We start from the raw sequence: 20363 nt of genomic DNA, 5'->3' as shown, positions 1-20363 counted from the left end.
TGTACAGTATGAGCCAATCAGTGGCAGTAATGACAGAGCATGCGCTGTTACGCAAAAACCCCGATAGAGTGAAGCCACGGAAGTCGAAGCGCGAAGTGGCTAGGGTTCACTGTAATCTACTTACTGCTTCTGTAGATGTGCTTGTGTGGAACATTGTATGTTAATGGGATCTTATACTATGCACTCTTTTGTTTGGAGTTCTTTCTACTTCCCTTTATAAAAATACTCTAAGAAAATAAAGACAATGTGTTTAACCCGTAACAACAAAAGAACTTTAGATGATAGATATAGTGGTTTTTGTAAGAAAGTTGAAAAGTTATTCTTAAAGTAATAGCATAATCATAATTATATGTATTTTGTCATAATTATTTATTTCTTTTCATTCTCTATTAGGGAACACTGCACTAACTTATGCCTGTGCTGGAGGATTTGTTGACATTGTCAAAGTGCTACTTAATGAGGGTGCAAACATAGAAGATCATAATGAAAATGGACATACCCCCTTAATGGAAGCAGCCAGTGCAGGTCATGTGGAAGTTGCAAGAGTTCTTCTAGATCATGGCGCAGGCATAAACACTCATTCTAACGAATTCAAAGAAAGTGCTCTTACACTCGCATGCTACAAAGGTACTTATATATGTGTAGATAATATTTTCTTAATAATGATAAATAGTTTAATGAGTATTTAGTACTTGAGTTAATTTTATATTGCTTATATTTTCCCTGTGCTATAAAAACGTCTGGCTTTTAAGAGATTATATAAAGTATTTTCTATATGAGTTTCATAATGTGTGTTTCTTTATTATTTGAATTCAAGTTTATTCAATCAGCTGAATTTAGTTCAGCCTCCATACAGATTTAGGTTTCCATAATTTAATACCACAAAACAAAAACTAACCTCACTCCTTTTGACTTATAGCAACCCTATAGGACACAGTAGAACTGCCCCTGTGGGTTTCTGAGACTGTAACTCTTTACGGGAGTAGAAAGCCTCATCTGTCTCCTGAAGGGTGGCTAGTGGTTTCAAACTACTGACCTTGTAGTTAGATCCCAAAATTTAATCCACTAAAACACTGGGGCTTTGGTTTTTTTTGTTTTTCAATGTTTGTTTTAAGAAAATATACACTCAAATAATACATATTTGATACAGAAAACCACCAGTCCCCTCAGGAGCAAGAACAATGGAAACCCTGGGAGAAGGAAGAACAGTGGTCAGTGTGAGATATGAAAATAATAATAACATAATCTATCAAGGGGTCATGAGGGTGGGGTTGGGGTAGGGAGAAAAAAGAGGAGTTGATACCAAAGGCTCAATAGAAAGTAACTGTCTAGAAAAAGGATGGTACAAATATGCTTGATACAATTGATGTATGAATTGTAGTAAGCATTGTAAGAGCCCTCAATAAAATGGTCCAAAACCCCCCCCAAAAAAACTAGCACAAAGTAAATAAATTTTAAAGGACTTGTAATATTACCATCTAAAGGTTAAAATCATGCTAAATAATATTTTAGTGATGTAATTCCAGTGTGTTTTCTAAGCACATTAATAAACTAATATATGAGGATACTTCAAGAAGTTTATGGAAAAAATATTGTCAAAAGGTAATGGAATTTTTCTACAAATATTAAGCCCTCATGTGCATGTATGTAAGTTTTAAAATTACATATTACTGTCACTGGAATGAACTCAACAAGTGTTTTCCTTTCTCTAGTTTTATTTGTATTTATTTTTGAATATTTTCCTACCTTAACTATTCTTGCAACATGACTCTAGATAGTCATGCTGTTATTGTTCTTAGCAACCGTTGAGTTGGCCTCTGACTCATGACAAGCCCCTGCAAAAGAATACCCAGTCCTACAATTTCCTTGTGATTGGTTTCAGATTGGACCACTGTGATCAATAAGTTGTGATTGGCAGGAGTTTGGTGGTCAATTGCCAAGTTCTCTTTTCTCTTCCATTTTTTGGAAGTTCCACTGAAACTAATTCAGCCTCATGTTGGGTGATGTGGATTTGCTTCCAACTCATAGTGACCCCATGCGGTAGAATGGATCTACTCCATAGCATATTCTTGGCTTTAATCTTTGTAGAACTGATTGCCAAGTCTTCCTGCAGAGCCATTGGGTGCTTTTATATCTGGCTTAATAATCCACCAACTTTTGGTTGGCAGCTGAGTGCTTAACTGTTGCCCCATAGTAGCTCCTTGTTCAGCATTATAGCCACATGTAGTTCATCACTGACAGACAGTTGGTAGCTGCACATTGTTCACACTGGCTGGGAATTAAATTCCAGTTTCCCACATGGAAGATGAAAATTCTACCACTGCATCATTATTACCTCTAAACAGTTGCAATTGAATGTATTTTAACTCTTGGTGACCCAATGCCTGTTACTCCATAAGGTTTTTAATGACTGATCTTTGGAAGTAGATTGCACATCTTTCTAACCAGGCACTTCTGGGTAGACTCAAACAGTCAGTCTTGGACTTAACAACCAAGCATGTTAACCATTTGTACCAGTTGGGGACTCCTGGTGATGTTAACATTATTTCAGTGCGTATTAGATTGGGCTACATCGGTCACAAAACCCAAATTAATGATTTAAACAAGAGACTAGGTTTTTCTCTTTACATAAAAGAAGTTGAAGGGTAGGCAGTCCAGAACTAGTATGGCAGCTCCATTATCATCAAGTTATCGGTTTCTTGTTTTTCTGTGTCACCCTCTTAGAATTGAAGATGGCAGGTGGAGTTCCAGCTATCCATATTCTAGGAGAGAGGAAGAGGGGAGGGCAAAATGGGGAGTGCCTTCGAATTTAGTAAGCAATAGAAGTCTTCCTAAAAGTTCTGTCTTATAACTAACTCCCACTTAATTGACTATTCATAGCTGCAAGACAAGAGAGGCAGGGAAATATAATCATCTAGTTAGGCATTTGCCACATAGATAAAAATGGAGTTTTATTATTATTAAGAAAAAGAATATTAGGTAGCATTCTCTGCTGTATGCATCAAAATAGATGCACCACAATTGCTTATTGTTGAACATTTGAGTTCCCAATTTTTCACCCTTATTAAGAATACTGTGATAATATCTTTGTATAGACATCTTTGTCTAATTTCTGATTATTTCCTTAGGATAAATTTCTGGAAATGGAATTACTAAATTAAAGGATATAGATACTTTTAAGACTTTTGATACAAGTTGCCAAATTGTCTTCTAGAAAAGTTGAAACAATTTACACTTTCACCAGAAATATTTTTATCCCATCCTACACCCTCACCAACACTGGGTATTATCTTTCTTTTTAATATATGCCATTTTGGTAGTGAAAAATAGTATATCATTTTAATTTACATTTCCTCAATAGAAAGTCTAACTATCTTTCTTATCACTTTAAAATTCATTTGCATGTGTTTTTTGAATCTGTGTTTCACATTCTAAACCCATTTTCTATTTTGAGTGTTTTTTCCCCTTACTATTAAGACTTTTTACATCTTAAATGTGTCAGAATTTTTTGTGATATTTTCTATGAGTGCTCATTGTCATGGTGAGTTTATTGTTATTATTTTAAAACTACTCTTCTAAAAAATATTATCCAAATATACTTTATCTGGCATCTTATTTGATTTTAGAGTTTTTATTTAATATGTACTTTATATAAATTAAGTTAAATATTATTTCTGTACTTTAAATTATGTGCCTTGTAATTAAATCTTTAAAACTTAGATAATAAGACTTTGGGGGGAAAAAAAGACTGAGGAGAGTGTTTATTATTTTACTTTGGATTTTTTTAAGTTATTGATTTATTTTAAATGCAAAAGAAGTATAATTTATTACATGCAACATAAAATGTCATAAATTTTTATATAGTTTCTGAAAGAAAAAGATGTCCAGTTTTAACACTTAGCTATTAAATTGATAGTAATTGCTTTGGAAGTATAGTTAAAACAAAATTTTTTTTTTGAAGGCCATTTGGATATGGTTCGCTTTCTACTTGCTGCTGGTGCAGATCAAGAACACAAAACAGATGAGATGCACACTGCTTTAATGGAAGCTTGCATGGTAATTTTAATCTACTCTCACTTGATTTTATGGGACAGAAGGTTATTTGTGTTAAGCCTTTGGGAAATATATAGTCTTTATTTACTTGAACAGTGAATACTGAGTGTGCTTTGGGGAAGAAGAACAGTATTATGGAATACGAGTAGTGTATTTGGCTTTAGAGTTATTAACAACACCTGATTTTGAAGATAAACAAACTTGCTGCCGTCAAGTTAATGCCAACTCATAATAACCCTATGGGACAGGATAGAACTGCTGCCCCTGTGTGTTCAGAGACTCTTCATTGTTTATAGGTGTAGAAAGCCTGCCTTCTCCCAAGTAGCATCTGGTGGTTTCAAATTGCTGACCTTATGGATTGCAGCTCAATGGGTTATGACTATGCCACTGGGGCCCTTATAATTTTGAAGATAGTAAACTTACATTCTAATGTTTCTACAACCATAAGTTAAAAGCAAATTGGCACTAAAAATATATTGATTAAAATACCCAGGGATAGCCTGTAAAGCGTTTAATTATTTCTTTTGAGAATAATCTAGAATTAAAATTTTATACCAAAGAGGAGAGAAAACCAAACCAAATCTATAGCTCTTGAGTGGATCCTGCCTCATAGTGAGCCAATAGGACAGAGAAGTAGTGCCCCTTGGGCTTCCTAAGCAGAAATCCTTTTGGAAGTAGCTGCCACATCTTTCTTCTGCTGAGTGACTGGTTTCAGTTAGCTGCCTGCTGCTTTACTGTGCCACTAGGACTCTTCATTGTTCTCACCAAAGAGAATACTCACTTGTAATGTTGTCAACATAAAATCTTAAAGCTGGAAGCTTAGAGTCCTGAGGCCACCAGGAACTTATGTAAAATACATGATAAATCTGCTTAAGTCTAGGAGTTTTTCCCTTTTTCCAGTTCAGAGTTTTTAGTCTCTAACATTTACTTATTCTTAAGCCTCATGTTAGATGTGGCAATATTTGATATGAAAGTCAGAAACATTTTGACAGAAAAATGAAATAGAGTTAATGTTTTATTTGTATTTTCTAATAGTTGCAACACATACTTTACAAAGGTTTTCTGTTGGCAGCACAGTTGTTTTTTTAATGGCTGTAATTATTCAAAACCCCATATGATATGGTAAATTTACTTTGATAAGATAATACTACATTCCAAAACTGTCTCCAACACAGCGGTCCACAGAACAACGGAGAACTCATTTGTTTCTCTTCTACCTGTCCTGTAAGCACATCTATGCAATATAGATGTGTATGTAAAGAACCATCAAGTACCGAGACATGTTCAGAGCATAATGAGCTGTGTTGCTGGGATTATATACAGTAAAAACATGCACCTCAACACTTTCCACATATTCAATTTAATGACCGATTACGTTTTTTGAGTTTCACGAACATTTTCACTTTCTGTTCTGAGTTGTTCTTCCCTCTTTTACATCAACTCACTTCCTCGTATCTAATCCTTTGTTGTTGTCGGTTTGATTCCATAGCGCTTTAAAAAAAATAGCAGCTCTTTTTGGTTTTAAGATGACGTCAGTGGATACTTTTGGCTTAAAGTTTATCTCAGGGCATTAGTTTCAGAAGTTCACTCATCCTCCATGCCTCCACACATTTTAGAGTTTGTGAGAATTTGAAATTCTGTTCTTCATTTTATCCCTTCGGATCAGGATTCTTTTATGGAATCTTTGATCAAAATCTTCAGTAGTGGTAGTTGGCACCACCCAGTTCATGGTCTCAGTGCATGGGAAGCAGTTGTTAATGAAGTCAGTTAGCCACACATTCCATTTTCTCCTAGTTCTGACCCTTCTTGGATGGTTCCTTGATGGCTTTTGAAACCCCAGACACTATGCAATGAACTAATAGGTATAACAGAAGCACTAACCACATTAGGCTAATAAAGTGGGGTGTTCCATGAAACCATGGCCTAAACCTCCAAACCCAGAAACCAAATTCCATGAGGTGTTTGTTTATACATAAGTAGCCTCAGCAGTTTACTCTTTTTTGTTGTTTTATCATTGTTGTAAATCCATCAAACAACTTGTGCCAATTAAACATTTTACAGATATGCAACTTATTGACAGCAATTATATTAATCAGTTGTGCAACTCTGACTGTAATGAAGGCAATTTTTTTCCATCACCGTTAACCCTCCCTCTTTCCCCATTTTCACCCTCCCACTTGCCCCTGGTAACTACCAATGAACTTTGGTTCCTACATTTGCATGTTTATTTGCATGTATATTTGTTTTTTAATATGTGAGATAATACAATATTTGTTCATTTTGATTGGCTTATTTTGTTCAACATAATGTCTTCAAGCTAAATCTGTATGGTATCATATGTCAGGACTTCATTTCTTATGCTGGCTAAGTAGTATTTTATGTATGTTTGCACCATATTTTATTTATTCATTCATTTGTTGATTCCATTCTTTGGTTATGGTAAATAACCAGATATGTTGCAATAATCTTGGTGTATTAGTTTCTTTTCGAGTCTCTGCTTTCAAGTCTTTTTGGTATATCTCTATGAGTTGAATTTTTGGTTTATATGGTAATTCAATTTCTAGTTTTTTAAGGAAAGGCTACACTGGTTTCCACAACGGCTGTATAATTTTACATTCCTACCAGCAGTGTATAAGTGTTTCTGTATCCCCACATCCTCACCAACATTTATTATTTTGTGTGTTTATCTTAGTTATTCTAGTAAGAATCTTATTGTGATCTTGATTTGTATCTCACTGATGGCAGGTGATACAGAGCATCTTTTCATGCGTTTGGAGCCTTTGAAATTTCTTTGGCATTATGAGTTTTTAATGACAAGATTACCTGAAAGTACTAGTAAGGGTGGTTTGTTTGCTTTTTTTTTTTTGATATGTCATTAAGTAAGCACATCATTACCTAAATTAATTTCTATTCTGCTGCCACTGCTGTATAACAAACTACCTAAAACTTAGTTACCTAATACAACAATAGCAACTTCTTATTTCTCATGATTCTGTGGGTTGATGGGCGGTTCTTCAGTTTGTCTCTCTTCGGAAAGAGGAGGCTTTCATGCAAATTTCAGATAGGGGCTGGTTGGATTGTCAAGATACTCCATTCATATTTCTAGCACGTTGGTGAGGATACCTAGAAAACTAGAACCTCTGTCTTATTAACCTGGGTGTTTTCTCCATGTAGCTTCTTGGGCTTCTTTAAAGATAGCTGTATCCCAAGAATCCAAGGATTCTTGGTGGAGAACTGGCACAGCAATATTTCTGCTTTTTCTATGGGGTTAAAATATCCCGGAGTTACCCATATTAAAGGGGAGGGGTAGTAGACAACATGTTTTGATTGGGAGGTGGTGTAGAGGATGACAAAAGATTTCAACCATCTTTTCACATCTCCTAAAAACGTTATCTTTCTTAAAATTAAGCAATTCTCAAGCCACGTATATATTGCTATACTTCTGAGCAAGTGTCCTCATGTACTTATTTTACTGAGGATATACCAATAAGTCAAGAAATCCAGTCAATAGAGTTCATAACATAACAGAAATCCCAGCTAACAATCTGTACTAGTAGATTGCAATTGGAAGATTTAATGCATTTGTTTTAATGATTTTTCTTAAATAACTGATTACAGAGTAAATCAGAAGTATGTTTTCAAACATCTACTTATTTACTTATTTTTTCAAACATCTACTATTTTTAACTTGTTGGATGATGGAGAAAGTATCATACTTTTATATTGGTTATAACTTCCACATATGAAACTGTCAAATCTTACGGATAAGATTTCAAGTTACATCCACACACATCACGTTATAACATCCCAGAAAGCTTCCCTGTTCGTTCATGTCCTCTCTCAATTAGCATCTGCCCCTTCTAGAGGAACCTAGTTTACTGTAGTGAACTAAACTTCATGATAAGTTTTCTCTCTGTCGCCGTAGGTTGGTTTTCCTGTTTTGGGAGTTCTTATAAATAGGATAATACAATAAGCATTTTATGTCAGACTTACTTAATTCACTGTTACTTGTATGAGAACCATTGGTACGTTTTCAGTAGGTTTTCATTTTTATGTAGTATTCCTTTACTATTTACCTACTTTTGGTGGACATTTGCATTGTTTTCAGTAGTTAGTTGTCTATTACAAATAAAGCTTCTAGGAATATTACTGCATGTGTCTTTTGGTTGTAAAAAGTGATCATTTCTGTTGAGTAAATATCTACAAATAGAATGCTGGTTGAGAAGGTTTTTGGCTGAGTGAATCTGAGTATTTGTTATAGGTTGATTCTATTTTCTATTTCTTCTTGAGCCAGTTTTGATAGTTCAGGTTTTTCTAGAAATTTTCAATTTCTTCTAGGTTATCTAAATTGTTGGCAGGCAATGGCCCATGCTATTCCCCTATAAACCTTTCTATTTTAGTTTGGGTAATATTAATGTCCCTCTATTATTCCTGATGTTAGTAATTTTGAGTCTTCTCTCCTTTTTTGGCCAGTCTAGCTAGGTAAAGGTTTGCCCATTTTGTTGACCTTTTGAAAAAGTCAACCTTTCATTAATTTCCTCTGTTTTTCTTTACTCTTTGTATTTCTGCTATAATCTTTACTAGTTTCTTCTTTTTGCTCGTTTTGGGTTTACTTTCTTCTAAATCTCTAGGTTCTTGAGCTGGAAGCTTAGTTTATTGATTTTAGCCTTTTCGTCTTTTCTAATTGTGCTATAAATTTCCCCTCCAAGCACTCTTTTGGCTGTGTACTACAAATTGTTGTATTTTCATTTGGTTCAATGTTTTTAATTTCACCTGGGAGTGTATTTTTGATATGCAAATTATGTATTAATAAGTTTTTATTGTGAATTAGGTAGAGGGTTCACATTTTATATCATCTGCTTTGTATTTCAGTAATTTAAACTACTTATCAAGTCCCCCAATAGGTTATACTCCCTCCCTGGTGGATTACTTTTTTCCTCTTCACCCAATTTAACCCCTGTCAACTCTAACTATTGCTTTATCTTTCCTCTCTTGTCCCCCTCGCTTGATAACTTTGAAAGTCTGTTTCCTTTAATATGAAAATCTTTTCTCTGTTTTTTCTTTATAACAATGGTCTTAAGCAATATTTGTCCTTTTGTGATTGACTAATTTCACTTGATGTAATATTCTCCCAGCCAATACATTCTTTGAGATGTTTCCTGGTTTTATCACTGTTTTTTAGCTACCAACGTTTTTTTGTCCATTCTTCTACTGATGGGTTATTTCCATCTTCTTGTTATTGGACATATGGGTTTTTTAATATGTATTATTTGATTTTTGAATGTTTAGAGATTTTCCCATTATATTTCTGCTACTGATTACTAGTTGGATTTCAAGGTATTCAGAGAACACATTATATCTCTTTTTAAAATTTTGTTGATACTTGTTTAAGACCAGGATATGCTTGATCTTGAGTGATATTCCATGGGCACTTGAAAAGAATTTATCTTCTGCTGTTGTGCAGTGAGGCATTTAATAAATATCTATTAGATCCTACTGATAGATGATTTTACTTATTTTGTATTATTTCTAATTTTCTGTTTAGTAGTTGAGTGAAGGGTGTTGGAAATCTCCAAATTTAGTTGTAGATATGTTTCTCCTTCATGTTCCTTAGGATTTTTCTTCACATATTTTATAGCTCTGTTGTTTAATGCATATATATATTTTAGAATTGTTATGTTTCATTGGCAAATTGACCCTTTCATTATAAAGCCTTGCCCTATTTCTAGTAAGTTTTACTCTATGGTTTTCTTGCTCAGATATTAATATAGGTACATCTGCTTTCCTTTGGTTAATTTTATATCTTTTAATGTCTTTTCACTTTCAACCTGTCTACAATATATTTGAATTTTTTTGTTTTACACAAAATGTATTTGTCTACCAAATGTTTTGTAATCTTTACCAATCTCTGCATTTTAATTGATTTGTTTAGAGATTTACACATAATGGTATTTTGCAGTTCTGATTCTATGTTGACATTGGCTTTTCATTACTTTTTTGTTTTTCAAACTTACTACTTTGAAATCCTTTTCTGGTGTTTGACTTACTCATGGGCTTGCTGTATTGATTATTTTTAATCTTTTAATGATCACTTTTTCTTCAAATTGTCTAGTAATTTTAAAAAATTATAAGTCCTATCTTTCAGATAATACATAATAGAGGCTTTTTATTGTGGAGTTGTCATCTTATGGATATTCAATTTTGTTCTGGCAGGCAGTGAAATTGCCAGTGAATCTCTTTGATCTTGTTGGAACTTGACTGTGGCTTTGCCCTTACTACTTGGGTGTGGTTCTTACTTTGGGCATAATATGCCTTCTACCATCTCATGTGCAAGCGTGGGGGATTCACCAAAGTATCTCCACTCTGACCGAGCATGATTTCCCAAGGCTTAGCTCAGAGTTGCCCGAGTATCTGAGGAGAATTTTTCTAAAGCCTTTTCATTGTGAATTGGGTGAAAGTTTACAGATTTTATTCTCCATTCAACAATTTATGCACATTTTATTTAATGCCATCAGTTACAATCTGCACAATGTAATAGCATTTATCCTGCTTCCTCCTTGTAATTCCTGTTTCCATTCCACCTCCTTTCCTAACCCTTCTGAACTTTGTCTTTGGGTAGACACTGCCCTTTTGATCTCAGATGGTTACCTAGTCAAAGGTGTGCTCCGCTCCCTAGTCTTACTGCTACCTTTATGGGCCTGTCTATTGTTTGGCTGAAAATGAACCATGGAGGTTATTTCATTTCCAGACCTGAAGAGTGACTAAGGGTCGTAGCCTCAGGGTTTTACCAACCCCTATCCAACCAGTAAGCCTGATCTTTTTTATGATTGAGTTTTGTTACAAATTTTTCTTCTCACTCTGTCCAGGACCTTCTGATGTGATTCCTTTTAAAGCAGTTGGTAGTGGTAACCAGGCACCGTTTTGTTTTTCTGGTCTCAGGGTCATTGAGATGTTCACATGATTCATTAGTCAACTGGACCAATAGTTGCCTTAGGTGCCTGCTCATGAGATTTTAAGACCCAGTCACTACTCACCAAAGTGCGATGTAGAACATTGTCCTTGTAGAGAGTTATCCTTGGCAGTGTCCTTGTAGAACATTGTCCTTGGCCTTCAGCAACCCCCTCCTCCTCCCCAAGACCATTCTCTAAGCCCCCAGGCCTAGTGACTCCTTCTCTCAATGTGTTTTGTTATGTCTACAAAGTTTTCATAACTTTGTCCCCAGCTTACTCCATCGTATTCATAAATATATTTGCAGCACGAGTAGAAATATCCTCTGTCAAATCTGTATATATTCATGGGTCTAGGCCCACTCTCCCTCCCACATCTATTCAGCATGTATGTCAGTCACTGTATCAACTTACAAATAACCATGACTGTCCGGTTATGTGTGTAACAATTTTTACCACTGCTTCTTTAATTTTTGCATTTCTTCCAGTTATCGTCTACCCAAAATAGAATGACTCATGGGGAGAAAAATGAGAAAATATTGGTGTTAGACCTTTAAGATTGGATTATTCTTTTTCTTGTGATAAAAATATTATTATTAATATTACAAAGTACCTAACACAATTCCTTTCTTTTTTTTCTAAATCATTTATTTATTTATTTATTTATTTTAAACATTTTATTAGGGGCTCATACAACTGTTATCCCAATCCATACACACATCAATTGTGTAAAGCGCATTTGTACATCGTTTCTCAAAACATTTTCTCTCCATTTAAACCCCCGACATTAGGTCCTCATTTTTCCCCTCCCTCCCCGCTCCCACCTCCCGCATGAGCCCTTGATAGTTTACAAATGGGTATTTTGTCATATCTTGCCCTGTCCGACGTCTCCCTTCATCCACTTTTTGGTTGTCTGTCCACAATTCCTTTCTTAAGATAGATACTAAAGATTTGTAAACAGGAAATCTAAAGAATCAACCAAAATGAATTCAAGTAAAAAGTTATAGGGAACCTGAAGGAGCTAGACACAATCGCAGTATCTTGATCATTAGACATATATAAATCTTTATTTTCTCTTCAAATAAATATGTGGTTAAAAAACCAAATATTTACTATATATTTGATTAAAATATAATTGTTTTTATATTTATTTGAAGTATTAGTAAAATTAGTCATTTCTTTTTGGCACTATGTCAAAAGTAATTAAAGCTGGGCTAATCATTTAGTTAAGTATAATGAAACTCTTAATGGATGCCAAAACCTAACATTTAATTTATATTTTTTATATTTAAGAAATACCAACCTTATAAAATCTTATTTTTGTACTCAGTCTTCAATTTTCATTAGCAATATTTTGGCCATTTTTCAAATATGAACAACATAGCATTTGACTTTAGATGCCACAGCAAGAGTTAAGGCTTAGTGTTCGACAGTCAAACATTTGAAACTAAAAAAGAGGAAATTCATGATAGATGGATAGAAAGGGTGCCTTCTATAAGAATGTCGTACCATTTATTGCCTTACTCCTATGCAGATAGACTCATAATAAATTTTTTTTACAATGAGCAATATCTTAATTTTATATCTTTGTAAAATTTTTTGTCTCCTTCCTTGCAACAAGCTATTGTAATGAGGAAAAATGTATGATAGTATCAGTCCACAGGGATTTACTTTAGTGACATAATACCAAGTGGTAATGACTTCACAGAATTTGTTGTTATTTTTTTGTCAGCCCTTTGTTTCTAAAATAGAACTAATGTCATTTATGCCCTTAAACATGGTACCTAAGTTTGAGAGTATGGCTATATTTGGCAGGCATAATTATTTTGAGATAGTGTTGACTATAGGCTTAGACACCTGTTGACCTTCAAATAATATGAATAATAAATGTTATTTGGAATCATAAGTGTATGCCACCATGTTTGATTCTTGGGGACAATTTGGGTTTGCTCAAAAGTAAGGTAAAATTCTTTTAATGAACTTTTGGTCAAGCAAATTTCAAAGTGCTCAGGTGGTGTTGATAATATAAATACATCTAAACTGAATCTTTTCTCCTTTTCATTCCTCTTTTTTGCCTTCATCTCTTGCTTCTCTATTTAAAAAACAAATTCAAAACAATGGAAAAAAATCCCTCCTTGCTTTACTTCTGAAAACCTACAGGATGGACATGTGGAAGTAGCACGTTTGCTTTTGGATAGTGGTGCTCAAGTGAACATGCCAGCGGATTCATTCGAGTCTCCATTAACGCTGGCTGCCTGTGGAGGACATGTTGAATTGGCAGCTTTACTTATTGAAAGGGGAGCAAATCTTGAAGAAGTTAATGATGAAGGATATACTCCACTCATGGAAGCTGCTCGGGAAGGACACGAAGAAATGGTGGCGCTACTCTTAGCACAAGGTACAGCAGTTTTACCTCTTCAAAAATGGGGGGTGGGGGTGGGGAGGGTATCTTTTGATTGTTTTTTGTTAGTATCAATGAAGTGTATTACTTACCATAGAACTAAAAATATATTTTTTTCTTTCTTTTCATCGATGATAAAATAGTCAACACTCTGGGACGAACCATAGAAACAAGACAGGGATATTACCACACTTTAGAACAATACTACGTTAATGAAAACCCTTTGCCAATTAGTTTTATCTATTTTTGTTTTTTCCCAGGAGCAAATATAAATGCCCAGACAGAAGAAACGCAAGAAACTGCTCTTACCTTGGCGTGCTGCGGAGGATTTTCTGAAGTGGCAGACTTCCTAATTAAAGCAGGGGCTGATATAGAGCTTGGCTGCTCCACGCCTTTAATGGAGGCTGCTCAGGAGGGACACCTGGAGTTGGTCAAATATTTGCTGGCTGCCGGTATGTGTCTGTAAGAATGTGTTTTAGAAATAGATATGTATGTTGCTTTCTTTAAGTTTTTTTTATTGTTGGGAGAAAATTCACAAAGCAAATTGATTTTCCTTTCAACAATTCAGACACAGTTTTCTTTTTTTTTTAGTGTCAGTGATTGCAATGCCCACATAAGAACAGTAATCTTCCTACTTCCTCCTTACCTTTCTTGTTTCCATTCATCTTTTCTTGCCTGTATCTTCCTACCTTCTAAGCTTTATAACTGAGCAATTGTTGCCTTTATGAGCTGGTATGATTGATTGTTCGAAGGAGGATATTTCTGTTGAAATACATAGGCCTGTGTTTTATTTGGATAAAAGTTGAGCCATAGGAATGAGTGTAGTTCCAGGTTTGAAGTGTGACAAAGAGCCACAGTCCTTGGGGTTCTATCAAACCAGTAAGCCTGATCTTTGCGAATTGAATTTCGTTCCATGGTTTCTCCCACTCTCCCTAACAGCTATTGTGGTCATTTCAGAGCATTTGACAGTGGTAGCGGGCACCATCTAGTTCTTCTAGTCGCTGGGTTGTGGTCCTTGCTCCTCTGGACTAATTTTTTCTTGCTTGATTCTCTTTAATTTAACAATAATTTTCTAATATCTATAAAACTCTAAAGTTAGCTCCTCAGTTTAACTGCTCTTCTTATGCTCCTAAATCTACAAGATACTAAAAAGTTCTTATTGTTTTGTTTGCATAGTGTCCATAAGACTTTGCATTGACCTCTCTCTGTTGAATGGTTTCTAACTTCTGTCAGAGATAAGATAGTTCCTTTTTAGTTTCTGCAAACCAGAAGAGGTGGAAAACACATTGTATTTTAATATGGTACATTTATTTCTCAACATTATTTAGGTCTTTCATAAAACACAATAACTATTATAGCCCAGCCATATTTTTCCTTTTCATTATTATTATTAAAGCAGATTGTTAGTAGTTAGAGTGATTGTTTAGATTTTGAACTCATACTCAAACCAACTATAAAAAGCCAACTCTTCCTTAACTCACGTACTTTAGCCTGTGTCGTAAATGTATGTATTATGCTGTTATCGTCCCCACCCCACCTTCCTGTTTTTAGTTACTGTCCATGTCCTGGTAGAATAGTGGATTACTGGTTGGGCTGCTAACTACAGGGTCAGCATTTTGAACCCACCAGTCGCTCCTTAGGAGAAAGATAAGCTTTTCTGCTCCTGTAAAGATTTACAGTCTTGGAAACCCCCGGGGGCACTTCTGCCTTCCCTAATAGGGTCACTAGAGTTACAATTGTCTTGATGGCAGTGAGTTTTGTTTGTCTGGTCCATGTCCAATTCAGGAGCCTTTCTTTACCAATGATTAATTTCCTATATTCTTCCCAGATACCTCTCGTAAACTAGAGTAATACCATATTAAGAGATTTTTCGAGAAAGAATAAATGTTTTATTAAGAAATTATTAAATGACATTTTGCTTAGCTCTTACATTATTTCTATTTGTTATCATGTAATAATAATATTAAACACATTCTTATAGATAGGGAAACTAATGTGTAATTATGTTACATAACTTCCCTAAGGTAATCAAACTTAATGCATGACAGAGCCAGTCTTCAAACTTGTTTTCCTGTTTCATCATCATCGATTCTCATATATAGCTCTTTTTGCTGATTTAAATTTTTTAATTCCCAGAACTATCACAAGGATTTGAGAATCACTTTTTAATATAAGCACTACCTTAAAAATCCTCCCCCCTATATTTGAATATGATTTACTTAAATGAAGTTCTTACAACATTTAAAGAAAATCTATAGGTATTTTAATACTGTTGCCTATAGAATTTTAATAAAACCCAACTCTCTGTTATGGTATTTTTCAGGCTTAGAGAAAATAATGTAATGAACCCAAAGAACCCATCAAATTTGTCATGTAGCTTTTTGATTGTTGTTAGGTGCCATCAAGTTGGTTACAACCCATAACAACCTTTTGCACAACAAAACTAAACACAGTCTGGTCCTGCACCAACCTGACAGTTGCTCTTATCTTTGAGCCCATCGTTGCTGCCACTCTATCAATCCATCTTGTTGAGGGCCTTCCTCTTTTTTCATCATGTCCTCCACGGACTGGTCTCTTGACCACATGTCCAAAATATGTGAGACGAAGTCTTGCCACCCTTGCTTCTAAAGAGCATTCTGGCCATACTTTTTCCAAAACAGATTTGTTTGTTCCTTTGGCAGTCCATGATACATTCAGCATTCTCTGCCAGCACCTTAATTCATGTGTATCAATTCTTTGGTCTTTCTTGTTCAATGTCCAAGACATATATATATGTCTTGCTTTATATATAACTTCTCCCCATTATCTATTTTTAGAAAATATTTTTACTTCCAATAACTAAATGTTCTTACATTTTAATTTTAATGTGTTGAATTTTAAAAGAAATTATTCTAAAAGCTAATTTAGAAAATTTTAAATTGCTGTTAGATATTTTAGTACCTTTAAAAGGTAACAGCTTAGGATAATTATTTCTTAATATAGCCTAGAAGTTTTTTTATTTCCTGATAGCTTTATAAATGTGAATGTGTGTGCTTAGTAACTTCAATTCTTTTTTTACAAGATATCCCTTTATAGTTGATATTTATATATTAAATGTGTCTGATTGCTTCTCCTCTGCCCTCAGTTTTAATACTATTAGCCATTGGTAATCATTGCTTAGAGCCACTAATTCATTAGAAGGTATAAACAGGTGATATTTTAAATTTTATTGCTCCTTTTTTATCTAAAACTTGTCTCTGAAACTTCTTTCTCTCAACAACTATTTGATTACCAGTACAGGTCACATAGGAATGATAAAATAGGCATTTGATTTTTTTCTCCCCTTCTAGTTACTAGTTCCAAAACAATGAGATGGTCCCTTCATATCTCTCACAGGTGACCATTGGTGTATTTTCATTTTTTACTTGACCATCAGTTTGTACTTTTAAATTTAAACACATATGATGGTGTTTACTCCATCATAGCTATCATTCTTTTTTGATGGAGAAATCATCAAAAGAGGAGATAGGGTAACTATCTTTGGTCAATAAGGTTAGCTCAAATTCTTTTGATATGACCTCAGTGTATAGCCTCTGATAATTCCCTTGGTGTATGATATAGCAAGGTGTTTCAGGTTAATCTTATAGTTCATGGTCCAGTCTTGAATCAACCATTTCCCCCAGAAGCCCTAATTCTATTAAGCAGGAAATAGTATTTGGAGACAATAACCTTATTACTGTTCCTAAGCCTTCAGAAATATGTTATTTTTCATAGAATTGTGTATATGCATTAAATTCAAAATCATAGTGATTTTATTCCACTTATCTGTGTTTTCTTCTAAGCATGCTAAAAATTTACATCTCATCAAGTACTCATTTGATTTATATCACAATATCCATAGAACTGCCTCAAGATACAAACCAATACTACCACAAATATAATTTCTATCCACTGTTTAATATTTTGCATTCTTTTTCCTTCAAGTATAACTTACTAGAGATATACAGACAATTTGCTTTGTTTTAAAATCTTTTGGTGAAAAAAATAAAATAAAGTCTTTTGGCATAGTTCTTTTCTGTGGGGCTAAAAGTATTTTTATAAAATTCAAGTAAAAACTAGGATACTTAAAGAACATTGTAATATTTTCATATTATGACTTCATCAGTTTTATCAGATTACAGTTGGACTGACTAGCTAATATAATTTGACAAAGTATGTGATTTTTATTTGTTTGTTTGTTTGCTAGGTGCTAACGTTCATGCTACAACAGCAACAGGCGACACAGCCCTGACCTATGCTTGTGAAAATGGACACACGGATGTTGCAGATGTTTTACTTCAAGCAGGGGCAGATCTAGTAAGATAGTTTTTATTTTAAATATTTCTGTGTAAATGTCATTACTGGTTTATACTCGTATTTATTTTGGGGTTTTGATTATATATAAGTACTATATTTTAGTAATGGTTTTGTAGTAATGGTTTTATCTTGATTTTAGTAATGGGTTTTAGTAGTGGTTAGTAAAATCGTATTAAATTCCACATTTTAATTATATATATTAATATATAATTATAATTCAGAGCCTCCCAAATATAAAGGGACCAAACAGTTGCCATTGAATTGATTCTAACTAATACAAACTCAAAAAGTAAACTCTATTGAGTTAATACCCACAGAGTAGAATTGCCCATGTGGCTCTCTGAGGCTGTAAATCTTAAGGGAGCAAGACAGCCTCATCTTTCTCTCAAGGAGCAGCTAATGGGTTAAACTGCCGACTTTGCAGTTAGCAGCCCAGTGCACAACCCACCAAGACACAAGGAGAATCCCAAATAAAGGAGAATTCCATTTAGGCTAAGTTGAGAAAGCATGGTGACTATACTTCACAAATGAGGAACGACTCCTGTGACTGAGAAGTCGGCATAAGTGCTATGGCAGCTCATGGAGCATAAACAAGCTTTGGGAAGTCACGCTATCATCTCAGAGAAATGTTAACTCCGGAAGTCCAGGAAGAGGACCTAAGGGAACAGGGAAAAGCACCTGCTGCTGTCCCAATTTGGAGGGTTGGTTGGTACGGGGGTGCAGATCATCACTGAGATCATCATTGCATAAGAAAAGACTCAGAAGTGAAGGAGAGAATGGTTCCTTTCAAGAACTTAAACCAGTTGCCCTGAAGGCTATCTAGCATTTCTGTATCAGAGTAGAACTGTGTTATACAGGGTTTTTAGTTTTTGGTATTTCTAGAAGCAGACCATCAGACCTTTGTTCCAAGGCACCTCTGGGTGCACTTGAACCTTCAACCTTTCCTTTTTCAACTGAGTGCTTTTGTCACACGCACTGCCTAGAGAATCCTTTAGAACCTCATGTTAATGTTAGTTGCCATCTTTACTCATTTAGTTTTAACATTTAGAAAACACTAGTAAATGACAATAGTTTGCTTGCTTTGTGTAACATTTTATTTTAGTTTTTAAAGCTTGGCTTCTTGTTTTCCTTTTGCATGAATTAAGTATATTTGAAAACACTTAGTGGTTACTAGGGAATACTGTTTGTTTTCCTTGTCATTTGTATTCCTCCCATCCCGTGTCTGTTTGACATTTTTGCAATTTTTAAACTACTCTTTATTACACAAACCATACATTCAGTGATATATTCACAAGATAGAACAGGCTGTAAATCATTTTGAGTGATTTGTTTCTCAAAGCTTTTAAAATTTTGATGTGTTTCTTTGATTAGCTAGATATTTTAAAACAAAGGTAGTATTATTAATCATCCTATCAATATTATTGCAATAATTTACCTTTTTCTGATATTTCAGTATTTTCTACAATCAGATGATAGGTTCATGCAAATACAAATACTATTCCACTTAAAACTCTGTGCTTCTTGCTGAAATTTTATGTTAGCTCATTTTTGTTTTACGTGTGCTATAAACTATAAACTACTTTCTGGAGTTTCCCGTAGTTTCGATATTTAGTTATTAAAAATCTATATGAAACATGCACAGCAATAAATGTTGTGAATCAACTTATTAGTTTCAAGCATTAGGGGGAAAAAAATGGCCTTTAAACCATTTCCAATACTGAACATTTCCAAATAGGTACAAGATAACATTTTTTTAGAAAATAATGATTAATGAATGATTGCATGCACCAGTGTATTCCAAAGAAAACACGTTTAAATATACTTCTGTGGTCAGTAGATGGCTGCAGACAAATTCTCTTAGTAACACATTTGTTTTGGTTTTGTGTGGTTGCCTTCCGAAAAATCCAGTCAAAACAGCAGTTGCTGAGAAGATCTCTGGGCCAGTTAAATTCAAAGCAGAGAGGTCATGTCAGAAGGTTATAGGGACAATATGGGGCTTTCTCAAGGACTACTCTTGATAGATTGTCTCAAAGGACACTGATTGATGATGGGGTCTATTAGGAAGAAGGTTGAAGAAGGTTCAAGAAAATGGAAAATTGCATGGGTGAGAAAAAGATCAGGAAAGCTACGCCAAGGATTTTTTTTTTCTTATCAATACTGAAAGTAGGTAGCATGACTATCCTATGAGAACTTCATTGGGAAACCTTCCCTTATCTCTTCCACAGCCCTGATCTTGCCCCTTCAGACTTCTTTTTGATACCCAAACACAAACATTGGAAAGGAACACGACTTTAGTTCTTTGAGGATGCTAAAACTATCATTTTGATGTGATATAAATTGAGCCACATAAAATTCTTAAAGGAAGGATTAGAGCAATAGGAGCACTGCCGCCAGAAGTCTATAGACCTAGATGGAGAATATATTGAGAAACAGTTGCCTCACATTTTGATATTTTTGTTTAATAAAGGTTTCTATACTTTTTGACTTAACGTAGTATAAAGGATTTGGCCATATATAAAATTATTCATTCATTTTTTTTTTCTCTTCAAATTTTAAAAACCCTCTTTTTTATCTTCTGGTACTGAATATTGATTGCTAAAGCCTGCTTGAATATTCCCCGTTTTTTT

General features: G+C 34.4%; 1 protein-coding gene across 1 annotated transcript in view; it reads left to right on the top strand.

The window, feature by feature from the left end:
- Positions 1–20363, top strand: part of LOC101651106 (ankyrin repeat and KH domain-containing protein 1) — a 132734-nt gene that overhangs the window by 52485 nt on the left and 59886 nt on the right. Inside the window, exons 6-10 of the mRNA XM_045284743.1 lie at positions 394–627; positions 3962–4056; positions 13161–13398; positions 13662–13853; positions 17627–17736. Coding sequence (XP_045140678.1) covers positions 394–627; positions 3962–4056; positions 13161–13398; positions 13662–13853; positions 17627–17736 — 869 coding nt within the window. The remainder of the gene's footprint in view (positions 1–393; positions 628–3961; positions 4057–13160; positions 13399–13661; positions 13854–17626; positions 17737–20363) is intronic.

This window comes from Echinops telfairi, unplaced genomic scaffold (assembly GCF_000313985.2).
Source record: "Echinops telfairi isolate 266 unplaced genomic scaffold, ASM31398v2 ScPeMD7_7469;HRSCAF=8507_0, whole genome shotgun sequence".
NCBI classification, from domain to species: domain Eukaryota; kingdom Metazoa; phylum Chordata; class Mammalia; order Afrosoricida; family Tenrecidae; genus Echinops; species Echinops telfairi.
Note: the sequence above shows the minus strand (reverse complement) of the source record. Positions and strands in the feature narration are given on the sequence as shown.